At 36.7% G+C, this 24,856-nt stretch overlaps 3 protein-coding genes and 1 pseudogene across 8 annotated transcripts in view; 1 reads left to right on the top strand and 3 right to left on the bottom strand.

Annotated features, from left to right (window-relative positions):
- The window catches only part of LOC107559742 (tensin-3-like), a 53,522-nt gene extending 49,266 nt beyond the window's left edge, over positions 1–4,256 (bottom strand). For 2 of the 6 annotated variants that reach the window (XM_016243679.1, XM_016243680.1), the window contains exons 1-5: positions 3,997–4,256; positions 1,558–1,736; positions 1,396–1,446; positions 604–726; positions 424–488 (exon numbers count right to left, since the gene is read on the bottom strand). In XM_016243679.1, coding sequence (XP_016099165.1) covers positions 424–488; positions 604–726; positions 1,396–1,446; positions 1,558–1,707 — 389 coding nt within the window. In that variant the 5' untranslated portion in view covers positions 1,708–1,736; positions 3,997–4,256. Of the gene's footprint in view, positions 1–423; positions 489–603; positions 727–1,395; positions 1,447–1,557; positions 1,737–3,767; positions 3,927–3,996 lie in introns of all 6 variants that reach the window. The other 4 variants (XM_016243675.1, XM_016243674.1, XM_016243677.1 and 1 more) reach the window with 4 other exon arrangements.
- A 2,962-nt stretch (positions 4,257–7,218) lies between these two features.
- LOC107559734 (MARVEL domain-containing protein 3-like) lies at positions 7,219–11,228 on the bottom strand. Its single transcript, XM_016243655.1, has 4 exons — positions 10,888–11,228; positions 10,229–10,358; positions 9,978–10,087; positions 7,219–8,133 (listed from the first exon to the last, which is right to left on the bottom strand). The coding sequence occupies exons 2-4, from the start codon at positions 10,354–10,356 to the stop codon at positions 7,478–7,480; spliced, it is 894 nt and encodes a 297-aa protein (XP_016099141.1). The 5' UTR covers positions 10,357–10,358; positions 10,888–11,228; the 3' UTR covers positions 7,219–7,477.
- Positions 11,229–12,406: 1,178 nt separating this feature from the next.
- Positions 12,407–17,050, top strand: LOC107559729 (maternal DNA replication licensing factor mcm3-like). Its single transcript, XM_016243648.1, has 13 exons — positions 12,407–12,610; positions 12,730–12,842; positions 12,922–13,130; positions 13,374–13,504; positions 13,958–14,196; positions 14,274–14,382; positions 14,588–14,741; positions 15,419–15,550; positions 15,785–15,993; positions 16,083–16,257; positions 16,706–16,832; positions 16,884–16,890; positions 16,952–17,050. The coding sequence occupies exons 1-13, from the start codon at positions 12,539–12,541 to the stop codon at positions 17,048–17,050; spliced, it is 1,776 nt and encodes a 591-aa protein (XP_016099134.1). The 5' UTR covers positions 12,407–12,538.
- Positions 17,051–17,449: 399 nt separating this feature from the next.
- Positions 17,450–23,495, bottom strand: LOC107559728 (meprin A subunit beta-like; annotated as a pseudogene).
- Between the last annotated feature and the right edge of the window lie 1,361 nt (positions 23,496–24,856).

Genomic DNA, 24,856 nt, shown 5'->3' with positions numbered 1-24,856 from the left:
ACAAATCATTCAGACTTGTGAACTGGTTCAACCAATTCACTGAAAAGATCCAAATCAAAAGAATAATTTGTTCAAAAACTGGACATTGCTCAGGAACTCTCATGACTGCATCAATATTTTCAGCGAATAATGGATTAAATTTGAATCTGTTCCTCACACATATGAATTCTGAAGTCTTGGAATATAGTGCATAATCAAAAGGACTACTTTTTATGCTGCTTTTGTGTCTATTTCAAAGCTTGGAAATTTCCGTGGCATTTTATTCGCACAGAAAGTCATACAGGTTTAGAATGGCATGAGTAAATAGTACCAAATTGTCATTTTGGGATGCACTATGTCTTTAAGCAGCTTGTCTGAGAAGGCAATTGTCTTTTTAAAGATGTTTTGACTTGTTAACAATGGATATAAATGGTTGAGTTGTACCTGGTGGAAACATTAGATAGCTGGATGTAAGAGGATATTACCACACCCACTCTGTCTTTGCTGCCCTACGAGAGACACAGGAAGAAGTTAACCAACCGTGGCATTCCTACAGTCAGAGTCCCAGAGACAAATAATGGACTTTGAGCCTGAGAATAAACTGCAAATATCTTTAAATCTCACTTTGCAGTGTAGCAGCAGCACATTTTCAGAGTATGTCCTAAGCCAGTTGTCCATGTTTTTACACACCGAACACAGCAGATGGAGCGAAGGAGCATGTCGCTCTGGCCATCCCAAATTCACCACCTAACAGTCACAAATGTGAAACAGTTAAACATATATTTCAATTCAAAAGTTTGGGGTTAGTAGGACTTCTTTCTTTCATTTTTTTCAAAGAAATTAACACTTTTATTTAGCAAGACTGCATTAAATGGATCAAAAGTGTCAGTAAGGGCTTTTTATAATGTTACATAAAAAATGTGAAAAAATTTACCATGGCTGCCACAAAATAACAATCAGCTGTTTTCAACATTCATAATAAGAAGAAATGTTTCTTGAGCAGCAAATCAGCATATTAGAATGATTTCTGAAGGATCATGTGACACTGAAGACTGGAGTAATGACTGCCGATGACCCAGCTTTGCCATCATAAATTACATTTTAAAATATATTAACATATTATTTTACAAAATTATTTAATACTATAATAATAATAATATTTCCCAAAATTCCTGCCATCATAAATTACATTTTAAAATATATTAACATATTATTTTACAAAATTATTTAATACTATAATAATAATAATAATAATATTTCCCAAAATTCATATTTTTATTTTATTTTGGATCAAATTAGTGTAGCCTTGGTGACCATTAAAAAAATCTTACCAACCACAAACTTTAGAATGGAAGTATGAATATTATCACACATGACACATCTGTAACAGTCACATGACACACGGTTTAACTTTACCCTGTGATTCATCCTGCTGAGATCATCACTGTGTTCGGATAAATTGATGACCTGCATGCAGGAAAATAAAGGTTTTGTTCCATGTGACCCCAATAGCAAAAGTCAGTCAAGTCAACAGACACACAATGACACCTGCTTCGTTTGTTTTTCTGGTCTGCTCACCATGTATCGATCAGCATGTTTGGACTGCAGCATCTGCGTGATGCTGTGCAGGTTGTGCTGGTATGTCTGCTCTGTGCAGGACTGGTGGAAGGCGATGCCAATGACACGCTCTGTAATGTAGTCCAGGTCAAATTCAGATCCCGCCGCCATCACAGCAGTGTTCTCTCATGGGAGGAGATCTGCAGAGAGGACGAGACTGGCTTCAGTTCAATAATATGCAGGGCTCTTTGAAAGCATTTGTTTTGGCATGTAGGGATGATCAAATCTGCAGGAATCCATGAAAGATCTGCACTGGTTGAAATTTCTGCCAACAGACAGTAACAGTAGGACTTTGTCAAGCCCTTGGACACTTACAATCAGACATGCAGAACTGTTTGCGTCATTTAAATTGCATAGAAATCTTCAAGATAAAATGTAACTTTAATATACGAAATAATCTTCTCTAACACATCATTTATTAGTCTCACCAATAGATACTTTTCACATTCACTAGTTTTTAATGCATATAAATTATCATAGTACATATATGCAGTGAACATAGATACATTACAAGAGAAACTGACACTTCTGTCAATTTATGAAAGCCATGTGTGTAATAATGTTCTATAGTGGAAATGCTGATGGTGGAAACTGTATTTTCATAACTTCTGTAATAAAATGGCCAACTCCTCTTGCAAAGCCTAATTGCATAGCAAGATTTTCATGCACCCTTTTTTTCATAATTTGATCAAATTACAGCTTGACTGTAAATGAAAAGCTAAACAACTTAAGTCATTGTTAACTTGACTTTTCTTCACACATCATGTCTCACGTTAGATCTCAAGCATGCCACAACAAAGTGACCGTTGTAATTTGTGTAAATATGTAAACCATGTTCACAAAGTAAATATCAAACTTCTGATTATTAGTTCATAGTTTTAAAAAAATGTTACAGCTATTATTTATGAGTTATATGATGACGTTTGAAGGGTAAAACAATAAAATCTATAAACTACCATTCAAAGGTTTATGCTCTTATGCCCACAAAGAATGAATTCAAATAAAAAAATACAGTAAAAACAGAATTATTGAGAACTATTATTGCAATTTAAAATATCGGTTTTCTATTTAAATATATTAAAAAATTCAATTTATTCCTGTGAATGCAAAATTCAATTTTCAGTTTTCAGTGCCACATGATCATTCAGAAATTATTCTAATATGCTGATTTGATGCTCAAGAAACATTTCTTATTATTATCAGTGTTGAAAACAGTTGTGCTACTTAATATTTCCTTTTCATTCTTCTTTTATTAAAAGAAATAGAGTATTTCTAACAACATAAATGTCCTTTTTATCTGAATGTCTCACTTTTTAATTAATTTAATGCATCCTTGCTGAAAAAAGTCTTCTTAAAATATCTTGACCCCAAACTTTTGAATGGTAGAGTAAATAAAGGACATTTGAAAAGTAGAAATAAACGAAGAAGAAGATACTGTACAAAGCGACTCGCTGACTTCAGAGAGAACATAAGCAATGTCTCACCAAACATTAATAGCAGCATTTAAAAATCCATGCACAAAGGAAACTGAACCCACAGCCTGATTAAGCAGCCACAGTTCCTTCATAAGAGTCACAAGATATAAATCTGCTTTTGCTCTGACACATTCTCTTTCACACCAAGGACGCTTCCTCTATTCTTTTCATTCAGTATCTCTTTTCCTCTGAGAAGATAAAAACATTTCACAACACTACTACATTGCAAATTATAATATATGTAATCAGAGTCACAAATAATGCTTTACAAAGTTCAATCAATATAGTTCTTTTTTTTCTACCATTAATTTCTGACCCACAAACACATGTAGTGCGCAAGACCACACAGCTTCCAATACATAAACACATGACAGCCTATGGGTCACTCTGACCCTTGCCATGTGATAGAAGGCAAAACAGAGCCACTGAACTGAAGTGAGACTCAAAATTAGCCACTCAGATTGTTTCTTTTGTGAGCTGACCTGACACAAAGTGGACACACCTAATGACAACACATAAAGAGACAGAGATGACTTTGCTTCTTGTTTCTATTTACGTCTCAGTATAAATACCTGCTTACGAACATACCAATTCTCCACTTCAAGCAAAGCTTTATTGTCCATTTATTGCAAAATAAATATAATATAACCTTGTACTTCATATAGAGGTGCGGTTAAACACAGTTGATCTGCTCACCGTGTTCCCTGTTCACACTAGATCAGATTTCCTAAAGTTTACCCACCTTCACTTTCAGCATTGCACACCTACACCATGTGCTCCAGCATGTGTCAGTGTATGTGCTCTGGTGACTTATCTGCTGTATGTTTAATCCTTAACCTGTGTTTAACCATCAACCTCCAATTAGAGGTAGTTTAAAAAAAAATAAAAAAGACACAAAAACACAACTTACATACAGAGAGCTCACCTGAGTGTTGTCTTCACCAAACACATATAGAAACAGCTGAAAGAACTCACCCTTCTGTCCGGTTGAACTCTCCTCTAAATACACTTCTATATGCCTGCAAACATGAAAAAAGAAAAGAAATGCAGCAAAAGGCTTTGTCTGAGCTCACATGTACTTTGGCCGATGTGGTGTATGTGCATGTTCACCCGTTGTCAGCATTTGTGGTGTGGTAAGCATGAGTAAAGAAACAGTACCAAGGGAACGCACCTCCCTATTTCAAAGAAAAAGCCCTGAGTCACACAATGGACATATGATGTTGTAATGTCTGGATTTTTTATTTTTTTTGTGTGTGTATTGGAAAGGTCAGACCTGATATAGAACAGATTGTATCATTAAAATACACACAATTATCATAGTAATCCATTGATTTCTAAATAACTAACGAAACTATGTGAGCTCTCACGTACGTTTTTTTTCCAGACTGTAACTGGGACATAATGGTTAAATATTACCAGCATGTGCATTCTAGATTGCTGCTGTATCCAGACTTGTGAGATAATGCCTGTCAATCACAAACTGGAAAACAACTCTGAAGGAGTGTGACAGCTGAAGTTTCACCAAACATAAATTTATGTTTATTTGTCAGAAAAATGTGGGGTACTTCCAGTTAGTGCTATTTAACATGTCTGCAATTTAATGCCAAACGTTGCATCCATGAGGCATCTTCAAAATCCTTTTTAATAATGTCTAGAAAAAGATTACATAAAAGGTTTGTTTAATGAATGCAAAAGTCACATTCAGCAGTAAGGCTATTTAAGGTAGTACATCATAGTAAATGTGAGGTCAGACTGAGGGGCCAAATGTGCATGTGCATCTGCTGCCCCCTTCTGGACAATCAGTCATAGAAAAATAAACCAGCGTAAAGAGACAGGTTCATCCAAAATAATAATAATAATAATAATAATAATAATAATATATTCTGTCATTATTTACTCACTCTCATGTCATTCCAAACCTGTATGACTTACTTTCTTTTGCAGAATACCAAAGGAGACATTTTGAAGACCGCTGGTAACCAAATCATTTTAGTGACCATTTTTGGACCAAAAAAAAAGGAGAGCTCTAAAAAAAATGTATGTTCCACAGAAGAAAGAAAGTGGCGAGTAAATCGATTTAATGGCGAGTAAATCGAAATATTTATTTTTGTCTGAACTATCGTGTGTAAACTCAATTTTCAGCATAACTAAATATTCAAAGCAATGACGTCAAAAACTAATTGACCATGGGTATTTCAATTTATGAGCAAAATAAGGTCTGTGGTAAATAAAAATTAACGAAACGATGTTTTGAGCTATAATGTAAATTACACAAACCCATACTGAAAATGCAAAATTTGAATCAGTTATGTTAATTTTTCTAAAAATGTACATTATGTTTGTAATATCAGGGTTTCTGTAAGTTTATGAAGGTACATTTAAGACTTTCAAAGACAATTTAAGGAATACATTAAAGGGGAACACAGCACATTAATATGTTCTCTAAATGTAAATGTCTAAGGAGAACACAATGAGTCACACTAGCAGTGATCGCCATTAGTTTTATTTAATTTGACAAAATAAACTGCTTAACTAGAATATGGAAATAACTTTTACTGTACCTTCTGATCACACTGCACAAAAAAGTGATGTTCCTTCTCAGTACTTTTGTCTTGTTTTGATAAGATGTCTTGTTTTCTGGGAAATTCATCAAAATTAAAGGTGACATATCATGACAATCTGACTTTTCCAGGTTTTAAGTGCTATAATCAGGTCCCCGGTGCATCTACCAACCAGGGAAATGTGAAAAAGATTAACCCAGTAACTTTGTTTTGGTAACTTAAGCCTTTTTCTGCAAGCGTCTGAAAAAACAAGCGAGTCTGATTTCGCTCCCTTGGTGACGTGGCAAAGGGATCTCATTATAATATCACCACCCTTCATCTGCAAGTTTCCACCCACGGTGCCATCATTTTGATTTCGCAAGCGGCAACAGTGTACCAGCTCTAATGCCATTGCAAAAGTTTGAGCAAAACATGCTAACTGTTCTGTCATTGGCTGCACAGACGAGCACAGAACACTATTTAGAGTCCCAGCCTCAGAGGAGACAAGAGAGCAGTGGATTTATTGATTTATTTACTGTATATTGCTGCTGCCACACAGATCTAAAATAAACATGCAATTTATTTCCCAGCTGTTTACCTTCACAGACATAACCGACTGTTTTTGGAACTTGTGTGTTTTTAACGTAAACTTGTGTGTGAATGAGAACTTAGTTTAGTGCTCACATGCTGTGACAGCCGTTTTCTGTCCGTGTGCGCTCAGAAAACCGTATATCAGAAATTTAAACTAATATGGTTTCAAACGCATGATTTCAGCACGATAAACATGATAATCAGAACCAAAACTGATTTTTTTTAGCAGGTACAAGCTGTAATGGCGCAGCTGTATTCTGGAAAAGGGGGCGGGGAGCAGCAGCTAATTTGCATTTAAAGAGACAGGCCTGAAAAACAGTGTGTTTCTGCTTCCACTCAAAATAGGCATTTTCAAAATGATATAATAAATGATCTGTGGAGTATTTTAAGCTGAAATTTCACAGACACATTCTGGCGACACCAGAGACTTACATATTGTAAAAAGGGGCATAATATGTCTCCTATAAGTGAATTGATAATCACTAAAAAAAGACAAATATCTGCCAGTGGGCTCAGAGAAATCAACTTAATTCAAAGGGAAAACCAGTTTTCATACCCCATTTACAGATGTTTGTTCTTGCTTTAATAAACTCACTTTCTCAACACCAAAAAAAACCTTCATATCTTAATTTGCATCTAAGGATTTAAGGATGTTTAGATGTTTGAATTGGAAAATAAGACAAAAATACTGTCAAAGATGTTAATTTTTCAGTGCATGCAACATTTAATGCCATGGCCCCATTTAAAAACATTTAAGGGCTAAATTTGTGGAACCCAGAGAAACCCTGAATAATTAACTACATCAGAACGTTTGAAGTGCAAGTATGTGTAATTTACATTGTAGAGTAAAACGCCCAAGTGATGTTTACCACAGACCTTATTTTACTCATGAATTGAAAAACCCCATTTTAAAAATCCATAGTAAAATCTTAAGCGAAGGCAAATTAGTCTTCTGGGTTTTGCCGTCAAAGCTGCAGCACTCTATTGCACTTTTTTTTTTTCATTAAAACTCACAATATATATATAAAACATATATGCCACAGTTTCAATTTATTATATAAAGGAATTAATCAGTGTTTATTAATTGAAAAACTTCATCATTAAAAATATATTGAACTGAAGCCTGAAACTGTAATATGCATACAAATTCTAAAAACAGGTTTCTCACAGTCAAAAATGTTTTAAAAAGTAAAGAAAAAAAACATAAACAAAAAATAAAGCCAGTTTATATACATCCATTCAAGAGGGTCACGGTCCATATTTTTGCTGCACAACTCAGACATAAGTGTCAAGATCAAGAGGTGTTTTCAGAGGACCTCTAAGTTGTTCTCTGCGTTCAGCTTCATAGCGGTCACACTCCTTAAAATAAAGACTGACATCCTGGATTGTTTGTCCCGTTAAAAAGGTCCCAACAGCATACAGAATTGCTGTTATGATTCCAAACAGTGCGACAGCTGCATCCCCCCCACCTACGCTACAGTTCATCCAGGTATATCCGTTACGAGCATACAGTCGTTCACGCCGGACGCACACATCAGTTGAGTTCACTGAGATCACGAAGTGCAGGTACAAACCTACCGCAACCACGTAACCCACTGCACCAATGATCTGGAATGCAAGCTGTCCAATCAGGAGCTTCCTTGGAAGCATGTGGGAGGGTTTGCTGCTGGACACTACAAATAGTAGTGAAAGTGCACCAAAAGTGAGGCAGAAGGCCACACCTCCATAGACTCCTGGTGCTCTCATCTGTCCATACTGCATGTCAAGCTCACGCACCTGCTGCAGCTCCACCCCCTCAAAAGGAATCATGGCGTCAATGAAGCTCGTTCCGCCCATACCCATCGCAGACATGCCCATCTGCGACATGTGAGCAGCCACCACGCATATCAGAACCAACGCATTGGTCAGGACGGCACATATTAACACAATACCTGAAATAAACACAGAAACACATGCAACTACATAAGAAACTGCAAACATGTTTAGAGCAGGAGTTTTCTTAACTTTTTAATGCCTAAATCTCCCATTATATGATGATCATCTTGTGAGGGACCCCCATCGTAAAATTTTCAAAGTTTTCAAATAAACATTTAAAATGGTTGTGGGAGATAAATGTTTTCATAATAAATATTTCTCAAAAACAGAAAATCATTCCACCATTATTAAGCAAGTTAAAGGTGAATTTAATTATGAAAAAAGATGCAACATAAGTAAAACTACTCTATCACATAAAAGTTGCAAGGAATGAGAATTTTTTTGTTCTTGTTGCAAAATTATATTTATATTTTACTCAAACAAAAAAAAATCTCAATTTTATTTCACAAAATTTCAGGATGACAATATTATTTATTCTTTTTTTATTTATTTTTTTTAAGTAAAAGATATATATTTTTTAATTGTAGTTCATACAGAATCTTAAACCTTATAGAATCACCAAAATTAATCTTAATGAATCAATTTAATATACAAACACTCCAGATTCTGTTAATAAAACAGTTTGCAAACAGAAATAAGGGGGCCTTCGAATATTGTGTTGGAAAATGGGTGGACTTTAAGTCAAAACACCCCCTTAAGGCTGATTTATACTTCTGCGTCGGACCTACGCCGTAGCTTACGCACAGACGCACACCCATACGCCGTAGCCTGACGTGCACCTCTCCAAAAATCTAACAGTGCGTCAATTCTACGCAGACCGCAAGCGCTGTGATTGGTCTGCAAGAACCCCTCCCTCCATATGTACGTGAGTTTTGTGTGTGTTTATGTGCACTTTAATATATTTTAATGTTACACCTTCTTATATAAAATAAAACAAAGCAAAGAACAAGTGTCTTATCATTTATGATACTACATAGCATTATACATCAGTAGTTGTCCGCAACAAACAATGTTGATCTGCCGTGGTACAAGTCCCTGCTTCTCTGACTTCTTCGGCTTTTGCCGTGGTACTGCGGGTTACACCAGCAACATGCCCGTGGACACTGCTGACTAGCGGTTTGCATCTGTACTGCACGTTGATGCGGACAATGACGCAGAAGTATAAATGAAAACTGACGCATAGCGTAGGTCCGACGCAGAAGTATAAATCAGCCTTTACTCCTCCGAGGGTCCATGGACCCTAGTTTAAAAGACAATCAATATGTCTGTAAGTGCCCTTAAATTACAATTTTATTGTGTACAACTGAGCGTTTTTTTATGTGTGTAAGAAACAAACTGTCATGTATGTGCATCATTTTATGAAATAACTTTTTTATATACAAGCGTGCAAATACAGGTCACCTGCTAACATAAGAGAGGGGGACATTTTATTTATTTTTTTTTTTTAAATATATACATATTTTTTAATTGACTTAAAAATATAATTTGATAACATATACAGTAATACACATAAACTGTAGATGCTATGCCTGGTCCATGTGTTGCAAGAATGAGAAATTTTTTTTACATATCTCTCATGGTTTGTAAATGAAAGATTGGTATCAACAAGCTTAAAAAAGCTAAACCGGTTAGACCAGGAGAAAGGAGGAAGGAGGGTAAACATACTTTGTGTCATGTCAGAAGGTGTGACTTGAGCTAGACTGAAACCAAACCTGTGAGAGGGCATGTTTGAAAAAACGTGATCCCAGTAATGACACCCAAATTCAGAGAACTACCTGAAAGTGTTTTCAGACATTTTGACCTAGTTGTTTGGATACATAATTCCAACATACCCTCTACAACGTTTCTTTTTCAGTCCAACATTCACCTCCCATCCACATGTCTGTCTGTGAATGCCTACCTCTCCTGGAACAGATGTAAGAGCACTTTGACTCCCGGTGCTCCTCTCGAGGATCGCTCCTCACATGTCTCTGAGAACCTCTGGGGTAGTACGGGGGCTGGCCAGACGAACTATGTCAGATACAATTATAAAAGATTTCAAATAACAATATTACAATCATTTGTAATGACACACAATATGCAAAGCATAGCCTTCAAAGCAAAGATTTCCTCTTTATTTAATGTGTATGAACATGTAGTATGTCGTCTCACCTCTCACTGGCTGATCGTCGGTCACTGGGACTGTCCCGTCGGCTGCGGGGCTCTCTGTCTCGCCTCTCACTATAGTGTCCCCCGTTCCTCTCTCTCTGCGGACGATGGTTTCTGGACGGTTGGCTCATAGCTTCATGAGGGAAAGAAGCTTTGGTGTTATGTGCTTATATACCAGAGGTTTTGAAATTTTACAGGGACCCTAGAGGTAACCCAGAGACCCCAATATAAAAAGGATGTAATACTTTTTATTAACAAGCATACGTTTTTATGTATAGATTAATTATATACGTTTTTATAGCCTATAAGTTTGATTTCTCTGTAACATCTGGGACTCGTAACATCTAGGGGTCGGTGGACTCACCAAAAGTATCTCGATTTTATTGTTTATCATTAACAATACAGTAAACATCATTCAGTAAGGTAGACTGTAAATGCAAACCTGCCAATAATATCATAACCACACCCGTTCTTCTAACTAAAGGCTTCTCTCTGCCTTCCTTTGACACAAAGCAACCTGCTCCTCAGTATCGCTAAATGCGTTTCACTTGTCTCCTGTTTCAGTTGACTTCAGCAAGAACATTTACGGTAACTTTCGTTAGTTTTTTCTTAACACATATATCAAATAATGTTTATAAACACACTGAACACACACAACTTACCTGCTTAAAGGGCGTCGATCACATTTGTTTTGGTTTTCCAAATCAAAACTTCACTTTCTCCGCCGACACGAGATTCTGACCAAACCCCGTCAGTGAAATCTCGCGATGATTAGGCTACCTATAGAATGGGCGGGGCTGGAGACAGGTGAGAAGTAGGTGACAGACGCGTTATTCGTTACTTGTACTGTCACTTATTCGCTGTACTAAACGATCCAATCCGTGATAACGGCAGCAAGGGTCACGGCAAATTGCCGTCTGAGATCACAGATTTGTGTCCGCAACAGAAGTGGCTCTGTTTTGCTCTAAACCTACGTCATTGAGGAGAGCATGGTGTTTGATTCATTCCAGCGACTCGCTTCTTTTGAATCAGTTCGCTAGAAAGATTCATTCACTGATTTGTTCAGTGAATCTCTGCAAGATTACTTCTTTACGCCAGTACATGGCGAAACGTGTATTTTTCCTCATGAGTTTAACCATAATAAACGTTCACCCACAAATTTCGACAAGATAGAATAGGCCTACAAATCACGAACAGCGTCCCCTTACCCTCCTTGTGAAGGGTGTCAATGATTGTCTTCTGGACAACTGTCAGATCAGCAGTCTTCCCCATGATTGTGTAGCCTAGTGAACCAAACTGGGAGATTAGATATTCTAATTTGTTGAGATAGTGAATTGGTGGGTTTTTGTTAAATGTGAGCCAAAATCATCACAATTAAAAGAACCAAAGACTTCAGTCTGACTACTTCAGACTGTGTGCATTAAATTTATTTAATACACGAGTTTCACAATTTGAGTTGAATTACTGAAATAAATAAACTTTTCCACGACATTCTAATTTATTGAGATGCACCTGTACTTGTACATGGAGGAGACGTTTAATCCAGCTCCTTCAAGAGGGCTCACTTTATGCTATTTGCTTGTGTGAACCTCAGTGAACAAAAGATGATCCATTCATTTACTTAAAAGATTCGTTCAAAATGCCGAATCGCTTGAAATGGGCTGTCGCCCGAGGCTCCTACCTCCTGGAATGTGGTAATAAGAGAAAATTTGGTGATTTATATGCGGATTATGCAACTATGTGTCAATGTCAACAGCTAAATATCCCGCAGCACAAAATCAACTCTAGTTCACTGAATAAGTCATTGTCAGACGAAGACACTGTAACGTCTTTATTCCTATTATAATAGCTTGTAAATATCTCAGATGTCTCTTTTCACTATCTTTGTCAAATACAGTATAAAAGAATAAATTAATACTGTGGGAGTTTTGCATTAGAAAAAAGATACACTACTGCATGTGACATTTTTACATTTTTACTTCCATTGTCCTTTTTGTTCAAGCAAGCTGTGCACTTTAAGGAGATAAATAGCTTGTAGTTATTGAGCTCAGGAAGAGAAGACACTTTTATCAAATTCATCTTATGTTCAGCAGTTACACTGGATGCAGTTCTCTGAGGTTGTATAACTGATAATCACATGGCTCCAATTAACCTAATTAACATAATTGATTTGTAGGCGTGTGTTCACCTGGTTTCCAAAGACAGACATTTGGTTGTCAGTCATGTTTGTGTCTTTGATTATCAGTGTTGAACTGCTGATGATTTGATATTGTATTTTATAGCAGCTCACATGTTGATACGGGTGTAGTGGAAATGGATACTGGATTAGAGGATCTTGAGCTGAGAGAGTCTCAGAGGGAGTACCTGGACTTTCTGGATGATGATGTGATATCTTTTATTCTTTGTCTTTCTGTTTTTGACTTGATGTGGGTCATATGATTTGTGTTAACACCTTTGCAATCTCCGTCACATTCAGTGTCATTTATCTTTTTTGTCATTTACAGCAAGACCAGGGCATTTATCATGAAAAGGTTAGGAGTATGGTGTCTGAGGGCCAGTGTCGTCTTATTGTAAACATTAATGACCTGAGAAGAAAAAGTGAAAAAAGAGCTAAAGAGTGAGTATTTTATTTATTTATATTTTTGTCCATGAGTTTGTCCTTGAAGCTCATCTGGTTAATGGTCTCTTGTCAATAGATTACTGAATAATGCTTTTGCTGAGCTGGTTGCGTTCCAAAAAGCCCTAAAATATTTTGTGGCTTCAATAGACGCCACTTACGCTAAGCAGCTTGAAGAGTTCCATGTTGGTTTTGAGGGCAGCTTTGGGAACAAACATGTCTCTCCACGTACTCTAAGTGCACGCTTTCTGGGAAGGCTTGTGTGTGTGGAAGGCATTGTGACCAAATGTGAGTAGGATTTACTTCATTTTACAAATTATCAATGCTCATTATAACAGTTTAATGCTTGTAATTTCATGTAGTTAACAATACTACAATTTTGTTCAGAACTACAGGCCCTGATTTTTAGATTAATGTGTTTAGGTCAGAGCTGTTGATACGCACATAATGTGATGTTTACGCCACCTTAATTATCATTATGCATTATGCTGGGTTGTCATTTCTAACTTGTAATTTTGATGTGATTTGTAGGTTCCTTGGTCAGGCCCAAAATTATGCGTAGTGTCCACTATTGTCCAGCCACCAAGAAAACCCTGGAACGAAAATACACTGATCTTACCTCACTGGATGCTTTTCCTTCCAGTGCCATCTATCCAACTAAAGTGAGTAATATTTTGTATGGGCCATATATTTAATAATGTTATTAATTTTTTTCTTCAACTGTATTTATAAAATGTAACGTATGTAAAATGTTATTTACCAATTTAATTACATTGTATTTTAGTTACATAACTATTTATGTGACTGTTTGTTTATTTAATGCAGTTTTGTATTTAATTTATGAAACTTAATTTTATTAGTCGAACAAATTAATTTGCTTAATTTATCAAGTAAATATGTAATTAAATTAAATGTTAAATAAAAAAATATTTATTTGTGTGTGTGAAGAAAGATGTTCCTAGATCATCCTCTTTTTCTGGTCCTGTAACATTCCTATCACAGAAACATGAATGTTGATCCGGGAGAATGTTCTTTGGAAAAATCCCAATACCATGTTAACCACTGATTTAATATTAAGAATGTTAAGAAATATAAAATCCATTTTGCATGTGTAGGATGAAGAAAACAATCCTCTGGAGACCGAGTTTGGGCTGTGCTGTTATAAGGACCACCAGACACTGACCATTCAGGAGATGCCAGAGAAAGCCCCTGCTGGACAGCTGCCACGTTCTGTTGACATCATTGCGAACGATGACCTTGTCGACCGGGTGAAACCAGGTGACCGTGTGCAGATTGTAGGGGTCTACCGTTGCTTGCCTGCGAAACAGGGCGGTTTCACCTCTGGGACCTTCAGGTGTGTATATTTGTACTCTTTCCCAAGATCAGGACCGGGATTTCATGTCCTCAGGTGAACTTTGTGATTCTCTGCAGAACAATCCTGTTGGCTAACAATGTGAAGCTTATGAGTAAGGAGATTGTGCCGACGTTTTCTGCAGATGATGTTGCCAAGATAAAGAAGTTTTGCAAAGCTCATTCTAAAGTAAGAAGAGGCGCAAACAATGTTAACTGAAATATTCTAAACTTGGCTGCAATTATTATTATTTTTTTTTTAATATATATAAATGATAAGCTGGTGCCAATGGTTTCTACTAAGTATTAAGGCTTATGATGCTTTTGGGAAATGCAGCTCTGATCTGTTTCATCTTTGCTACTGTATGCAAGGTAAGTGTATTGGTATGTTTCAGGATGTCTTTGAGCAACTGAGCCATTCTTTGGCTCCCAGTATCCATGGCCATGAGTACATAAAGAAGGCAATTCTGTGTCTGCTGTTGGGAGGCAATGAGACCAACCTGGAGAATGGAACACGCATCAGAGGAGACATAAATATTCTGCTCATAGGTAAGGTGTAAACACGTCATGTTTATAACTGTTATATTTTTACAAAACAATATAATTTCTGTAAAGTCTGGACTTGTTAATCTTAATTTCAGTGTTTTTGTGGTGCCATTTATGCATTAATTCATAGAAATTTTGTCATATGGACATATCATGGAGCTTTTTCTTTTACTTTTTGAGCAAATGGGAATGCCAAAAAAAAAAAAAATCCACTTTTATTTGATGTAGTCTCCGGTTCAGCATTATAGAAGTTTTCTTCTATAATGTCTTCCACTTGTGAGAAACCTGGAAATGTAAAAAGGGTCCATTTAAGTTAGGTATACATTAATGATAGATTATAAAAAGTGTGTGTATATGTAATTTTAAATTTGTTTAAATTTTTTAAATCTATGTGATCTATTTATATAAATAAAATTAATTTCTTAAATTTAGTGTAGTTGTATAAAGTTATTCATGTTTATAGATAACCATTTAATTTTTATATAGATATTTTCATATAAAATAAATATCCACATTTACCTCTCTATTTTTTTATTTATATATATATATATATATATATATATTATATAAAAATTCATGTAAATTATTTAACTTGTATACATTTAATTTATTCACATAGATTTAATCTTAATTTAAGTAATTTCTGGGCCCATTGTGCAGTGTTTTTCATTTGATTTCAGGTGATCCTTCAGTAGCGAAGTCTCAGTTGCTTCGGTATGTTTTGTTCACGGCACCAAGAGCAATTCCCACCACTGGACGAGGCTCATCTGGGGTTGGTCTGACAGCTGCGGTCACGACTGATCAGGAGACGGGTAACACTTAACATTTGATGACAAATTTAATTTAATTCAAGTATCTATGCTGGAAATGCCCATGAGCAGTTATTTTCTATTCATGCTACAAAATTGAATCAACCCAAATCTCTAAATATTTTCCAGAATAGTTTGTCCAAAAAAAAAATCTGACAACAATGTTAAATTAAATTTAGCATGGTGAGATGAAGCTGAAAACCGTAAACTGTTCATTTTATCCTTTGGCTAATCCAGGTGAGCGTCGCTTGGAAGCAGGAGCCATGGTGCTTGCTGACAGAGGTGTGGTGTGCATTGATGAATTTGATAAGATGTCTGACATCGACCGAACAGCCATCCATGAGGTGATGGAGCAGGGTAGGGTCACCATTTCCAAAGCTGGGATTCAGGCACGGCTTAATGCTCGCTGCAGTGTGTTAGCTGCTGCCAACCCAGTGTATGGAAGGGTAAATATTCACTATTGGCTTGATTAGCAAGATTTAGGGATAACTGGCTTGCTTTGGTTTTTATTAATCCTACTGTTTTCTTCACCCAGTATGACCAGTATAAGACCCCAATGGAGAACATTGGGCTCCAGGATTCCTTGCTTTCCCGATTTGATCTGCTCTTCATAGTTCTGGATCACATGGATCCGGACAGCGATCGGGAGATCTCGGAGCATGTGCTGCGGATGCATCGCTACAGAGCACCAGGAGAACCGGAGGGAGCAGGTGAGACTAACATCTGCTGGTAAAAGCACGAAATGCACTTGCATGTACTGTACAGTAGATCAATGGTTGATTAACTTTTGTTTAGGTGGTCGTTTTATTTTAACAGTGAAATTAAACTCGTGGAGTGTTAACTGGCTAAGAAGTTGGACCGAATACTTATGCTTCATACACTGATTGATAATGGTCAGCAGGGCCGTCCTTGGCTGACGCGGGGCCCGGTGCGAGGGGAGGGGGGAATTATCACCGTTTCCACATTTAATATTTAAGAAGCAATTTTTTTTTCTCATATGTTTTGTTTTAATTAAATCGGCCAAGCTGTGGACCACTTGGAATGCTTCAGACCAGCGTTTGAGACCCACTGGTGTAGACCATTTCTATGTTATTCAGTTTTCGGCTTCAGAAGCTTTAGTCAGCTGTTGCTCTCATTCTGTCATGTCTGTATCAACAGCAATGCCACTGGGGAGTACAGTGGATGTGTTTGCCACTGAGGACCCGAACATCACCGAAGCAGCCGAGCAGGAGCTACAGATATATGAGAAAAAAGACAATGTCTTGCATGGCCACAGGAAGAAAAAGTATGCATTTCTTCCCTTTGATTTAAAAATCTACTTTGTTTCCTTTTATAGGAGTTGTGTAGAAGCCAGCCTACCATAATTCATTGGGTTTCTGTGATTACCACGTTAACAAAGGCCAGGACGAGGAGTTTGACCAGAATGAGATTAACCTTCTGCTGGAGCGCATGCAGGATGACAACCAGGTCATGGTTTCAGAGAATGTGGTGTTTCTCATCTAAAGGAGTGCCAATGGACGGCTGCATCTTTTGCAAATTCAGAAATGTAAATTGCATTACAATTATTTATAATATGCCAGCACTTTGTTGCAGGCTATAACAAACCACTAATAAACTGTGTAAGCATGAATGGTTGAGTACTTATTTTGATCAAGTGCTTTTATTTTTTTACATTTATTCATTCCTTACAAATGGAATACAAGAAGCAATTTATCTTAAGGAGGCAAAGAATACGAGAAGTGTTAGTAATAAAGTTTCTTGAGAATAGTACAGTAGGTTTGTCAAGTTTTTTTCTTTTTTTTTAATTTGTAAAGGCAAGTTATCATTCAGTAGATCCAGCTCAGTAATGAAGACGCAATCTGGCAAATTCCATAAAGATTTTTTTTTTCCTCCATTGAGGCTTCATGATGTATCCTGCATGATGTCATGGGGATATTTTTGTCCACTGTCCTTTTTAAATGGACATTTGGGGTTCTGTAAGAGAAAGTTCAGTTTAATGGGAGTTACTGTACATGCATTTATATTTAATAATGGAACAGCAAGACCCAGGAACATGGCAGGTGCCACAAAGACACTTTTAGCCACTGTTGCTGTAGTAGAGCTTCCAATGGCGTCATCGATCTCTAATCGCAGGTCTCCAAGACTCTGGTCTGAGTCTCCACGAGTCCAGTCACATCTATTGAAGAAGTTAAAACTCTTGTCATATTTCATAAGAATTTTACTGGTATGGAATAAAAACTTCCTGCTCACGAACCTTCCAGGGAGAGGAGGAAGATGACATTGTCTCCTTTGAAGCTTCGACTCTTCAGACGATCATGTGTGATGTAACTGCTGGAACCGGAACCCGGCCCCCGGTAGTATGAACTGCCATCTGTGTCAGTGACTACACTTCCTACTTTTCGTGGGTCGTCCCAGAAATACTCAACATTACCCATCGCTGCGCAAAGAGAAAATATACTATTTATTAAACACATTTTATCTCAAAATAATCTGTAACCAAGTATCTAGTAAAAATGCCTCCCCTACTCTTTGTTTGTGTCTTACAGTCAGTGGAGGTCTTGGCTGGATATGTAGTGATCATCCTAATGTTGTTCATGCGGTGTTGGATGTCTGGATTCTTCTGAATGAGTCTCAGGGCTCCTTTGGGGTTTTCAGCAGTGTATTCACGCACCCAGATGTTTAGCTGATCATCAGCGCCACCACTGTTGTAGTGATATAACTAACTGCAGGCATTGGGAGCATCTTTTGGGGTAAAAGAGGCGAATTTCCAGGTAAGCTGTGTCACCTTGGGTACCTGTGGCTGTGCTGAAATGCATGAAGAACCCAACCCCTGTAGAAGTATAAACTTTTATTAGATAATAGGCCATTAAGCCAGTCTTCTCGCTTTCTCTTTGGACCTTATAATGGGAGTTTAAATACCATTTTGCATGTCATATAGCAATCCTTGACAAGAAATGTCTGAGAAGGTCAAAGAAATTTCCTTATAGTATCAGTAAAATGTGTTTATCATGAAGATCAAAGTGCCACCATGATATCATAAGAGTTATCAATGCAGGATTATGGTCCATACATAATTCAACTTTTTACACAGTGGTGATATAACAATAGTCTTCCATGTGAGTGTCCCATTTAAGGGAGTCTTTGGCCTAACTTGGTTTGGTGCAGACTGCGATGATGCATGTTCACAATATTTAAAGGTATAGTTCACCCAAAAATTTAAATTTGATGTTTATCTGCTTACCCCCAGGGCATTCAAGATGTAGGTGACTTTGTTTCTTCAGTAGAACACAAACGAAGATTTTTAAGTGAAACCGTTGCAGTCTGTCAGTCATATAATGCAAGTGGATGGGAATCATGGCTTTGAGAGTCAAAAAAACATACACAAACAAAACCAAATTAAACTCTGCGGCTCGTGACGATACATTGATGTGTAAAGACACGAAACAATCGGTCTGTGCAAGAAACTGAACAGTATTTATATAGTTTTTTACCTCTGATTTTCACCGCAATGTCCGAACTGTCCTGAGCGCGTTCAACAGCCGTTGCCTGCCGCGTCTTCTTCTTGCTTTATGGCGGATCGCTGACTTATAAGTGCATTACCGCCACCTATCTCTCAAGTGGACCATTGACACTCCTAATAGAGATTGTAATAAATTATTTAATTCTTGCATGCAAAAAGACCTGTATGGTGACTATGGGGCTATGTAAAATATTTTTTTGCAACTTACTAGGTTTATCATTTGTAATTTTTTTTCCGATAGTGTCGATAATCGTCTGTTACCTGACTGTTGACATCGACATCGTGATACTTATGAGACATCGGTCGATATACAATAATATCTTCATATCGCCCAGACTAGAAATTTGGCATTTCTCTGTATATTTCTCTCTATATATTTTGTTTCCTCTTTTGTAAAGTAATGAAAACACTGTAGCAGTTTTTTTTCTTTTGCAGTTGACATACATTTTGCTAAAATATTTGCTATGTGAAAAAGTTCAGTATTTCACACACGACACTCCTGCTTGATGTGACTCAATCCCTGTGTCCGAATACTTCCCTACTATATAGTAGACGAAAAACAGTATGTGAAAAGAGTAGTGTGTCTGAATTCACAGTAAAAGTCTGATGAGCACTTTATTATCCCATGGGGCCACGGGAGAAGATCGGTGAATGGATTTGAAGTGACAGTGACGAAAGTGGATGTAGTATGTCCGAATTTCATTCGTACTACCCATATTCATACATTAAAAAAAATGTAAAACAGTTGCAAAGTAAGTTTCCAGTCAAATATTTTACCTACTAGACAGTACATGATTCTGGATGCTTCACAGCCAAGTATATTTGCAGATATGTGGATTTTGGGCTGAAAAAAATGAAGGAAAGAAGGCTACCTATTTGTTTTAAGAGAATTAGCTAAATTTAGAAGTTTTATTTTGGCGTGATTTTTAGTTCCCAGCATGCTTTGCATATGGCTGGATATGGAGAATAAATACTGAAATTAAAAAGTGTTTTTTTTTTAGTAAAGGGAAACATCTATTAATGTTTAATGTTCAGTTATGTTTTACATTTGAAAGAGTTTCTGTTACATTGAGATTTATATTGTTACCATTGTGCAGAAGAGAAGAGCTTATGGTTATGCATAACTGCATGTACTACTTCTTTGAGGCATGATGCTTTGTTCAATCAGCAATAGCTTTGCTAATGCAGAAAAGTATTTTCCTACTTGAGCTGTCTTGCAGTATACAGTCTTTTTATTGTACAAAATAAATCAAAGTCATATACAAACAGACAATGATGCATAAATGGAAATCACGATTGTGAAGTTCTCTTATTTCACTTGAAGTTTTATTTGTAGCAATAATGTGGCTCAAAAATGGCGATTTTCAGGTTAAAATAATGCAAAACTAGGTTGAATCCTGCTTTTGTGGTTAGGGGTGTTCATACCTTGACATTGACCTAGATTGGTTTAGTCTGTCTGTGGGCCGCCCTCTACCGTTTGTACATGAGCCCACTTGGCATTTCCCCCATCACCCTGGATCATGCCACAGATATTTGGCTCCTCAAAGTGGCAAGAGTCCAGAAAAGTTGAGGCTGTAGCTGAAAGAATAATGAAAAATGTTTAGGACATGGTGAGTGAGAGAAACCAAGTATTAGTTGAGCAAGCAGTCTTTATCTTATCAGTAGACTAATGACAATATATTTATAAAAAAGAATGGAGGATTATTCCATCAAGTTCAACCAGGCTTCCACAGAATCTTACTACAATTGTATAGCTGGTTCAGCTTGAGCAGGTCACTGTCACTAAACTCCATGCGTTGACCAATCACATCCAAGAATTCTGGTATCTTGGTAACGATGGTTGGCTCACTGCCTTTGTTGAAGGCTGTCTTACTGTAGTGCATGACTGAACCGTAATAGGGCACACCGAGAGAACTTGACACCGTTTCATCATATAAATTGAAGTTGTGTTCTTTACCTAAGTGAGAAACAAACCGCAAAACAGTTTATGAACAAATGGGTTTGTATTAAATATTAATATATAGATTTTAGGAGTTTGGCAAGACAGAATGACGTTATTATTGATGCGTGTATTTAAGAATGCAATAGTTACCGTCTTCAATCCGGTCCCACACAATGATGACGTAGTCATCTCTATCAGACCTGGACTGCTCGTGCCAGAAACCCAGCGCACGCAGGCAGAAACTCATGCTCCACTGTTCCTAAATGGTCACAGTTTGCACCAATTGACAACTCTTGTTTCCCCAATTGTCGATTCCCCACCTTTGAGTAAAATCTGATGGAACAGAAAGACATTTCACCTTTAGCAGAAATAAACACCCTCGGATACAGTCAATGCAATAAAAGTCCCAATGTTTGCACATGCCTGAAAAGGTCTAACATGCTATTATTAAACTAAAACATAATTTAATAAATTAAAATGATTAAAAATTATTTGGTAAGTTTTGTTTGAAAATAAAAACGTGCCAGCACAGTATGTTACACCCATTAACATAAATGTTGTTGTTTTCTTAGCCGCTGCCTTTAAATACGAAAATGTAGTTTGGCTCTCCACCCGAGTTTGAAGTCATTACAGGTCTTGAGTCTGTATTGCTCAAATGCTTTCAATATCACACCTTTGGCATTGATTTCTATTTAAAGAGAGAGAGAGAGAGAAGTACAGTGAGTGAGCAATTTGGAGCATATATTAAGTTAGAATTTGAATATCAGATACAGGTCAAGGCATAAATTCAACTGAATTGAATCAATTATTATATATTCAGAGAGCAAGGCTGCTGTCTAGGACGTACGGCACAGTTGTTGGCCAGCGATACTTTTCCCCCAGAATAGTGTTTCTGCCTTCTCCCTGTTAAATATAAACCAAACATGGATTTAGCTCAATTTATACAACCCTGATACTTGATTTGCAAGCCTGTAAGTTGCATCTGTTACTATTTGATATTTTATTTTATAAATACATTTTGATATTTGTGATGTTTAGTGCTTGAAAATGTACTGTATTTAATTGTACTTAAACATTAGTTTGACCTCCTGAGGTTAATGTTGAATTTTCTGAAGGTTAGAAATGTCCTAAAAATATATTTTATTACTTTTCAGGCCTAGAGATCCAGGGCCTATTTTGTACCCTATTTGTGGAAAGTGGCATAAAAAATATGCTCAATGAAAAACTAACCTCCTGCATCAGAATGTCTCCTTCCACCAGCTGAAGTTCTGCCTCTGTTGAACAAGACAGTAGTTAATGCAAAAGTGTTATAGAAATTATGTTACAGATTTAAAGGTGACATACCATGACAATCTGACTTTTCCAGGTTTTAAGTGCTATAATCAGGTCCCCGGTGCATCTTTCCAACCAAGGAAATGTGAAAAAGATTAACCCAGTAACTTTGTTTTGGTAACTTGAGCCTTTTTCTGCAAGCGTCTGAAAAAACAAGCGAGTCTGATTTCGCTCCCTTGGTGACGTTGCAAAGGCTTGTCATTATAATATTACCTCCCCTTAATCTGTAAATTTCCACCCATGGCGCCATCATTTTGATTTTGCAAGCGACAACGGTGTACCAGTTCTAATGCCATTGCAAAAGTTTGAGCAAAACATGCTAACTGTTCTGTCTTTGAGTGCACAGACGAGAACAGAGCACTATTTAGAGTCCCAGCCTCAGAGGAGACAACAGAGCAGTGGATATATTGATTTATTTACTGTATATTGCTGCTGCCACACAGATCTAAAATAAACATGTGATTTATTTCCCAGCTGTTCACAGACATAACCAACTGTTTTTGTAACTCGTGTGTTTTTAACATAAACTTGTGTGTGAATGAGAACTTAGTTTAGTGCTCACATGCTGTGACAGCCGCTTTCTGTCCATGTGCTTCGGATGTGTGCGCTCAGAAAACCGTATATAAGTTTAAACTCATATAGTTTAAAACGCATGATTTCAGCACGATAAACATGATAATCAAAACCAAAACAGATGTTTTTTAGCAGGCAGGAGCTGTAATGGCTCAGCTCTATTCTGGAAAAGGGGGCGGGGAGCAGCAGCTCATTTGCATTTAAAGAGCCAGGCACGAAAAACAGCTTGTTTCTGCTTCCACTCAAAATAGGCATTTTCAAAATGATATAATAAATGATCTGTGGAGTATTTTGAGCTGAAACTTTACAGACATATTCTGGGGACACCAGAGACTTACATATTGTAAAAAGGGGCATATTATGTATCCTTTAAGACATTATATTAATGTTTCCACAAACCTTCATTTATATCAAATATATCCTGATCTTTTTCATTATCCACATCAATCGCTGTATTGCCTACAAAAAAAAAATTCAGAGCATATAAAATCATTAAAAACAGTTGTGATTTTGGAATACATCGTTATATTAATGAAATTATGTGATTGTTATGACTCACCTGTGAGTGAAGATGTTGGATTTGAAAGAAAATATTTGAGAGATAAGTGTCAAAGGTGCCCATTTACATCAACAACCTAGTGCAAGCTTTGATATTGTATTACCTGCTATCATGAAACAACCACAAACTATTTCATCGTAAAACTCATTCAGTCTTGAACAAGGTCATTGCTTTTTAATATAACAACAGCTGTGTTAGTTTTGCTCTAAAATATGATCATTTGCTTTTGTTTAGCACAATATTATCAACACATGAGCACAAAATTGTTGTTTCTATGACATCTGAATTCTACACTTACCAAACACAGGGCTGTGGCACATACACACAGAATCAGCAATGTATGAAGAGACGCCTTGAGACGACTTCACTCTGAGCTGTTCTCTTCAGAATATCAGTGCATTGTGTATTAACCGATTTATAGAACAAAAGAGCTTAGTCTGCAATGATAAGAGCCTGTACCTGATGGTATATGATTTATTACACTAAAGGTCAATGTGATATTATTAGACATTATAAAATTACTTATTTATGATGATTTGGCTAAGAGGTAGAAGCTAGTTTAAAGGAACAGTTCACCCAAAATGAAAATCTGCTAAAGATTTAATCCCCTCTCAAGCCATCCAAGATGAAAACGAGTTTGTTTCTTCATCAAAACAGATTTGGAGAAATTTCGCATTACATCACTTGCTCACCAATGGATCCTCTGCAGTGAATCGGAATGAGAGTCCAAACAGCTGATACAATTTAAACAATATTTGTTTAGAACTTTTTTGGACTGTTGTCGCTTGTAATCTGTAAACAGTGCTTGAAAGCAATGATATGGACCGAGTACATGTTTTTAACCAGAAGTGATGGTTTGAAGTTAAAAATGTCTTGATGGATTTTTTTTCTTACAAACACACAACTTTTCGTACAAAAGTTTAATTGATATACATCAGTTGTGTTGACTATTGTGTTTTTTTTTATCAGCTGTTTGGACTTTTGGACATTCTGACGGCACCCATTCACTGCAGAGGATCAATTGGATTCAGCACCCATTCACTGCAGAGGACCTGTTCTGATGAAGAAAAAACTCCTCTATTTTGGCCTGAGGGCGAGTAAATCTTCAGCAAATTTTCATTTTTTGGGTGACCTATTTCTTTAATTGCAAACATTCTGCAGTCTGTGATGGGAAATGATCTTTTTTCACAGTAGAATATTGTATTAAAACTTTTAATACACTTTTTTCTTTCAGCATAAATATTTTAACAGATCCTGGAGTCACTTGAATAATTCATTAATACATTTTCCCACAAAGTAAATCCCACAAACAATATCACAAAAATAAATGTATGTTACATAAATCTTGTATCTGAAAAAAAAGTGCAAGAAGAGCTCAAATGT

Source organism: Sinocyclocheilus grahami, unplaced genomic scaffold, assembly GCF_001515645.1.
Source record: "Sinocyclocheilus grahami isolate Dianchi unplaced genomic scaffold, SAMN03320097.WGS_v1.1 scaffold696.1, whole genome shotgun sequence".
Taxonomy (NCBI): Eukaryota; Metazoa; Chordata; class Actinopteri; order Cypriniformes; family Cyprinidae; genus Sinocyclocheilus; species Sinocyclocheilus grahami.
The sequence above is the reverse complement of the archived record's forward strand: the minus strand, read 5'-3'. Positions and strand labels throughout refer to the sequence as shown.

Coding starts and splice junctions, on each gene's coding strand:
- LOC107559734 (XM_016243655.1), bottom strand. CDS start 10,356: ATGAGCCAACCGTCCAGAAACCATCGTCCGCAGAGAGAGAGGAACGGG. Junction 10,088..10,228: donor CGACGATCAGCCAGTGAGAG/GTGAGACGACAT, acceptor TATCTGACATAG/TTCGTCTGGCCAGCCCCCGT. Junction 8,134..9,977: donor TTACATCTGTTCCAGGAGAG/GTAGGCATTCAC, acceptor TGTTTATTTCAG/GTATTGTGTTAATATGTGCC.
- LOC107559729 (XM_016243648.1), top strand. CDS start 12,539: ATGGATACTGGATTAGAGGATCTTGAGCTGAGAGAGTCTCAGAGGGAG. Junction 13,131..13,373: donor GGAAGGCATTGTGACCAAAT/GTGAGTAGGATT, acceptor TGTGATTTGTAG/GTTCCTTGGTCAGGCCCAAA. Junction 13,505..13,957: donor GTGCCATCTATCCAACTAAA/GTGAGTAATATT, acceptor TTGCATGTGTAG/GATGAAGAAAACAATCCTCT.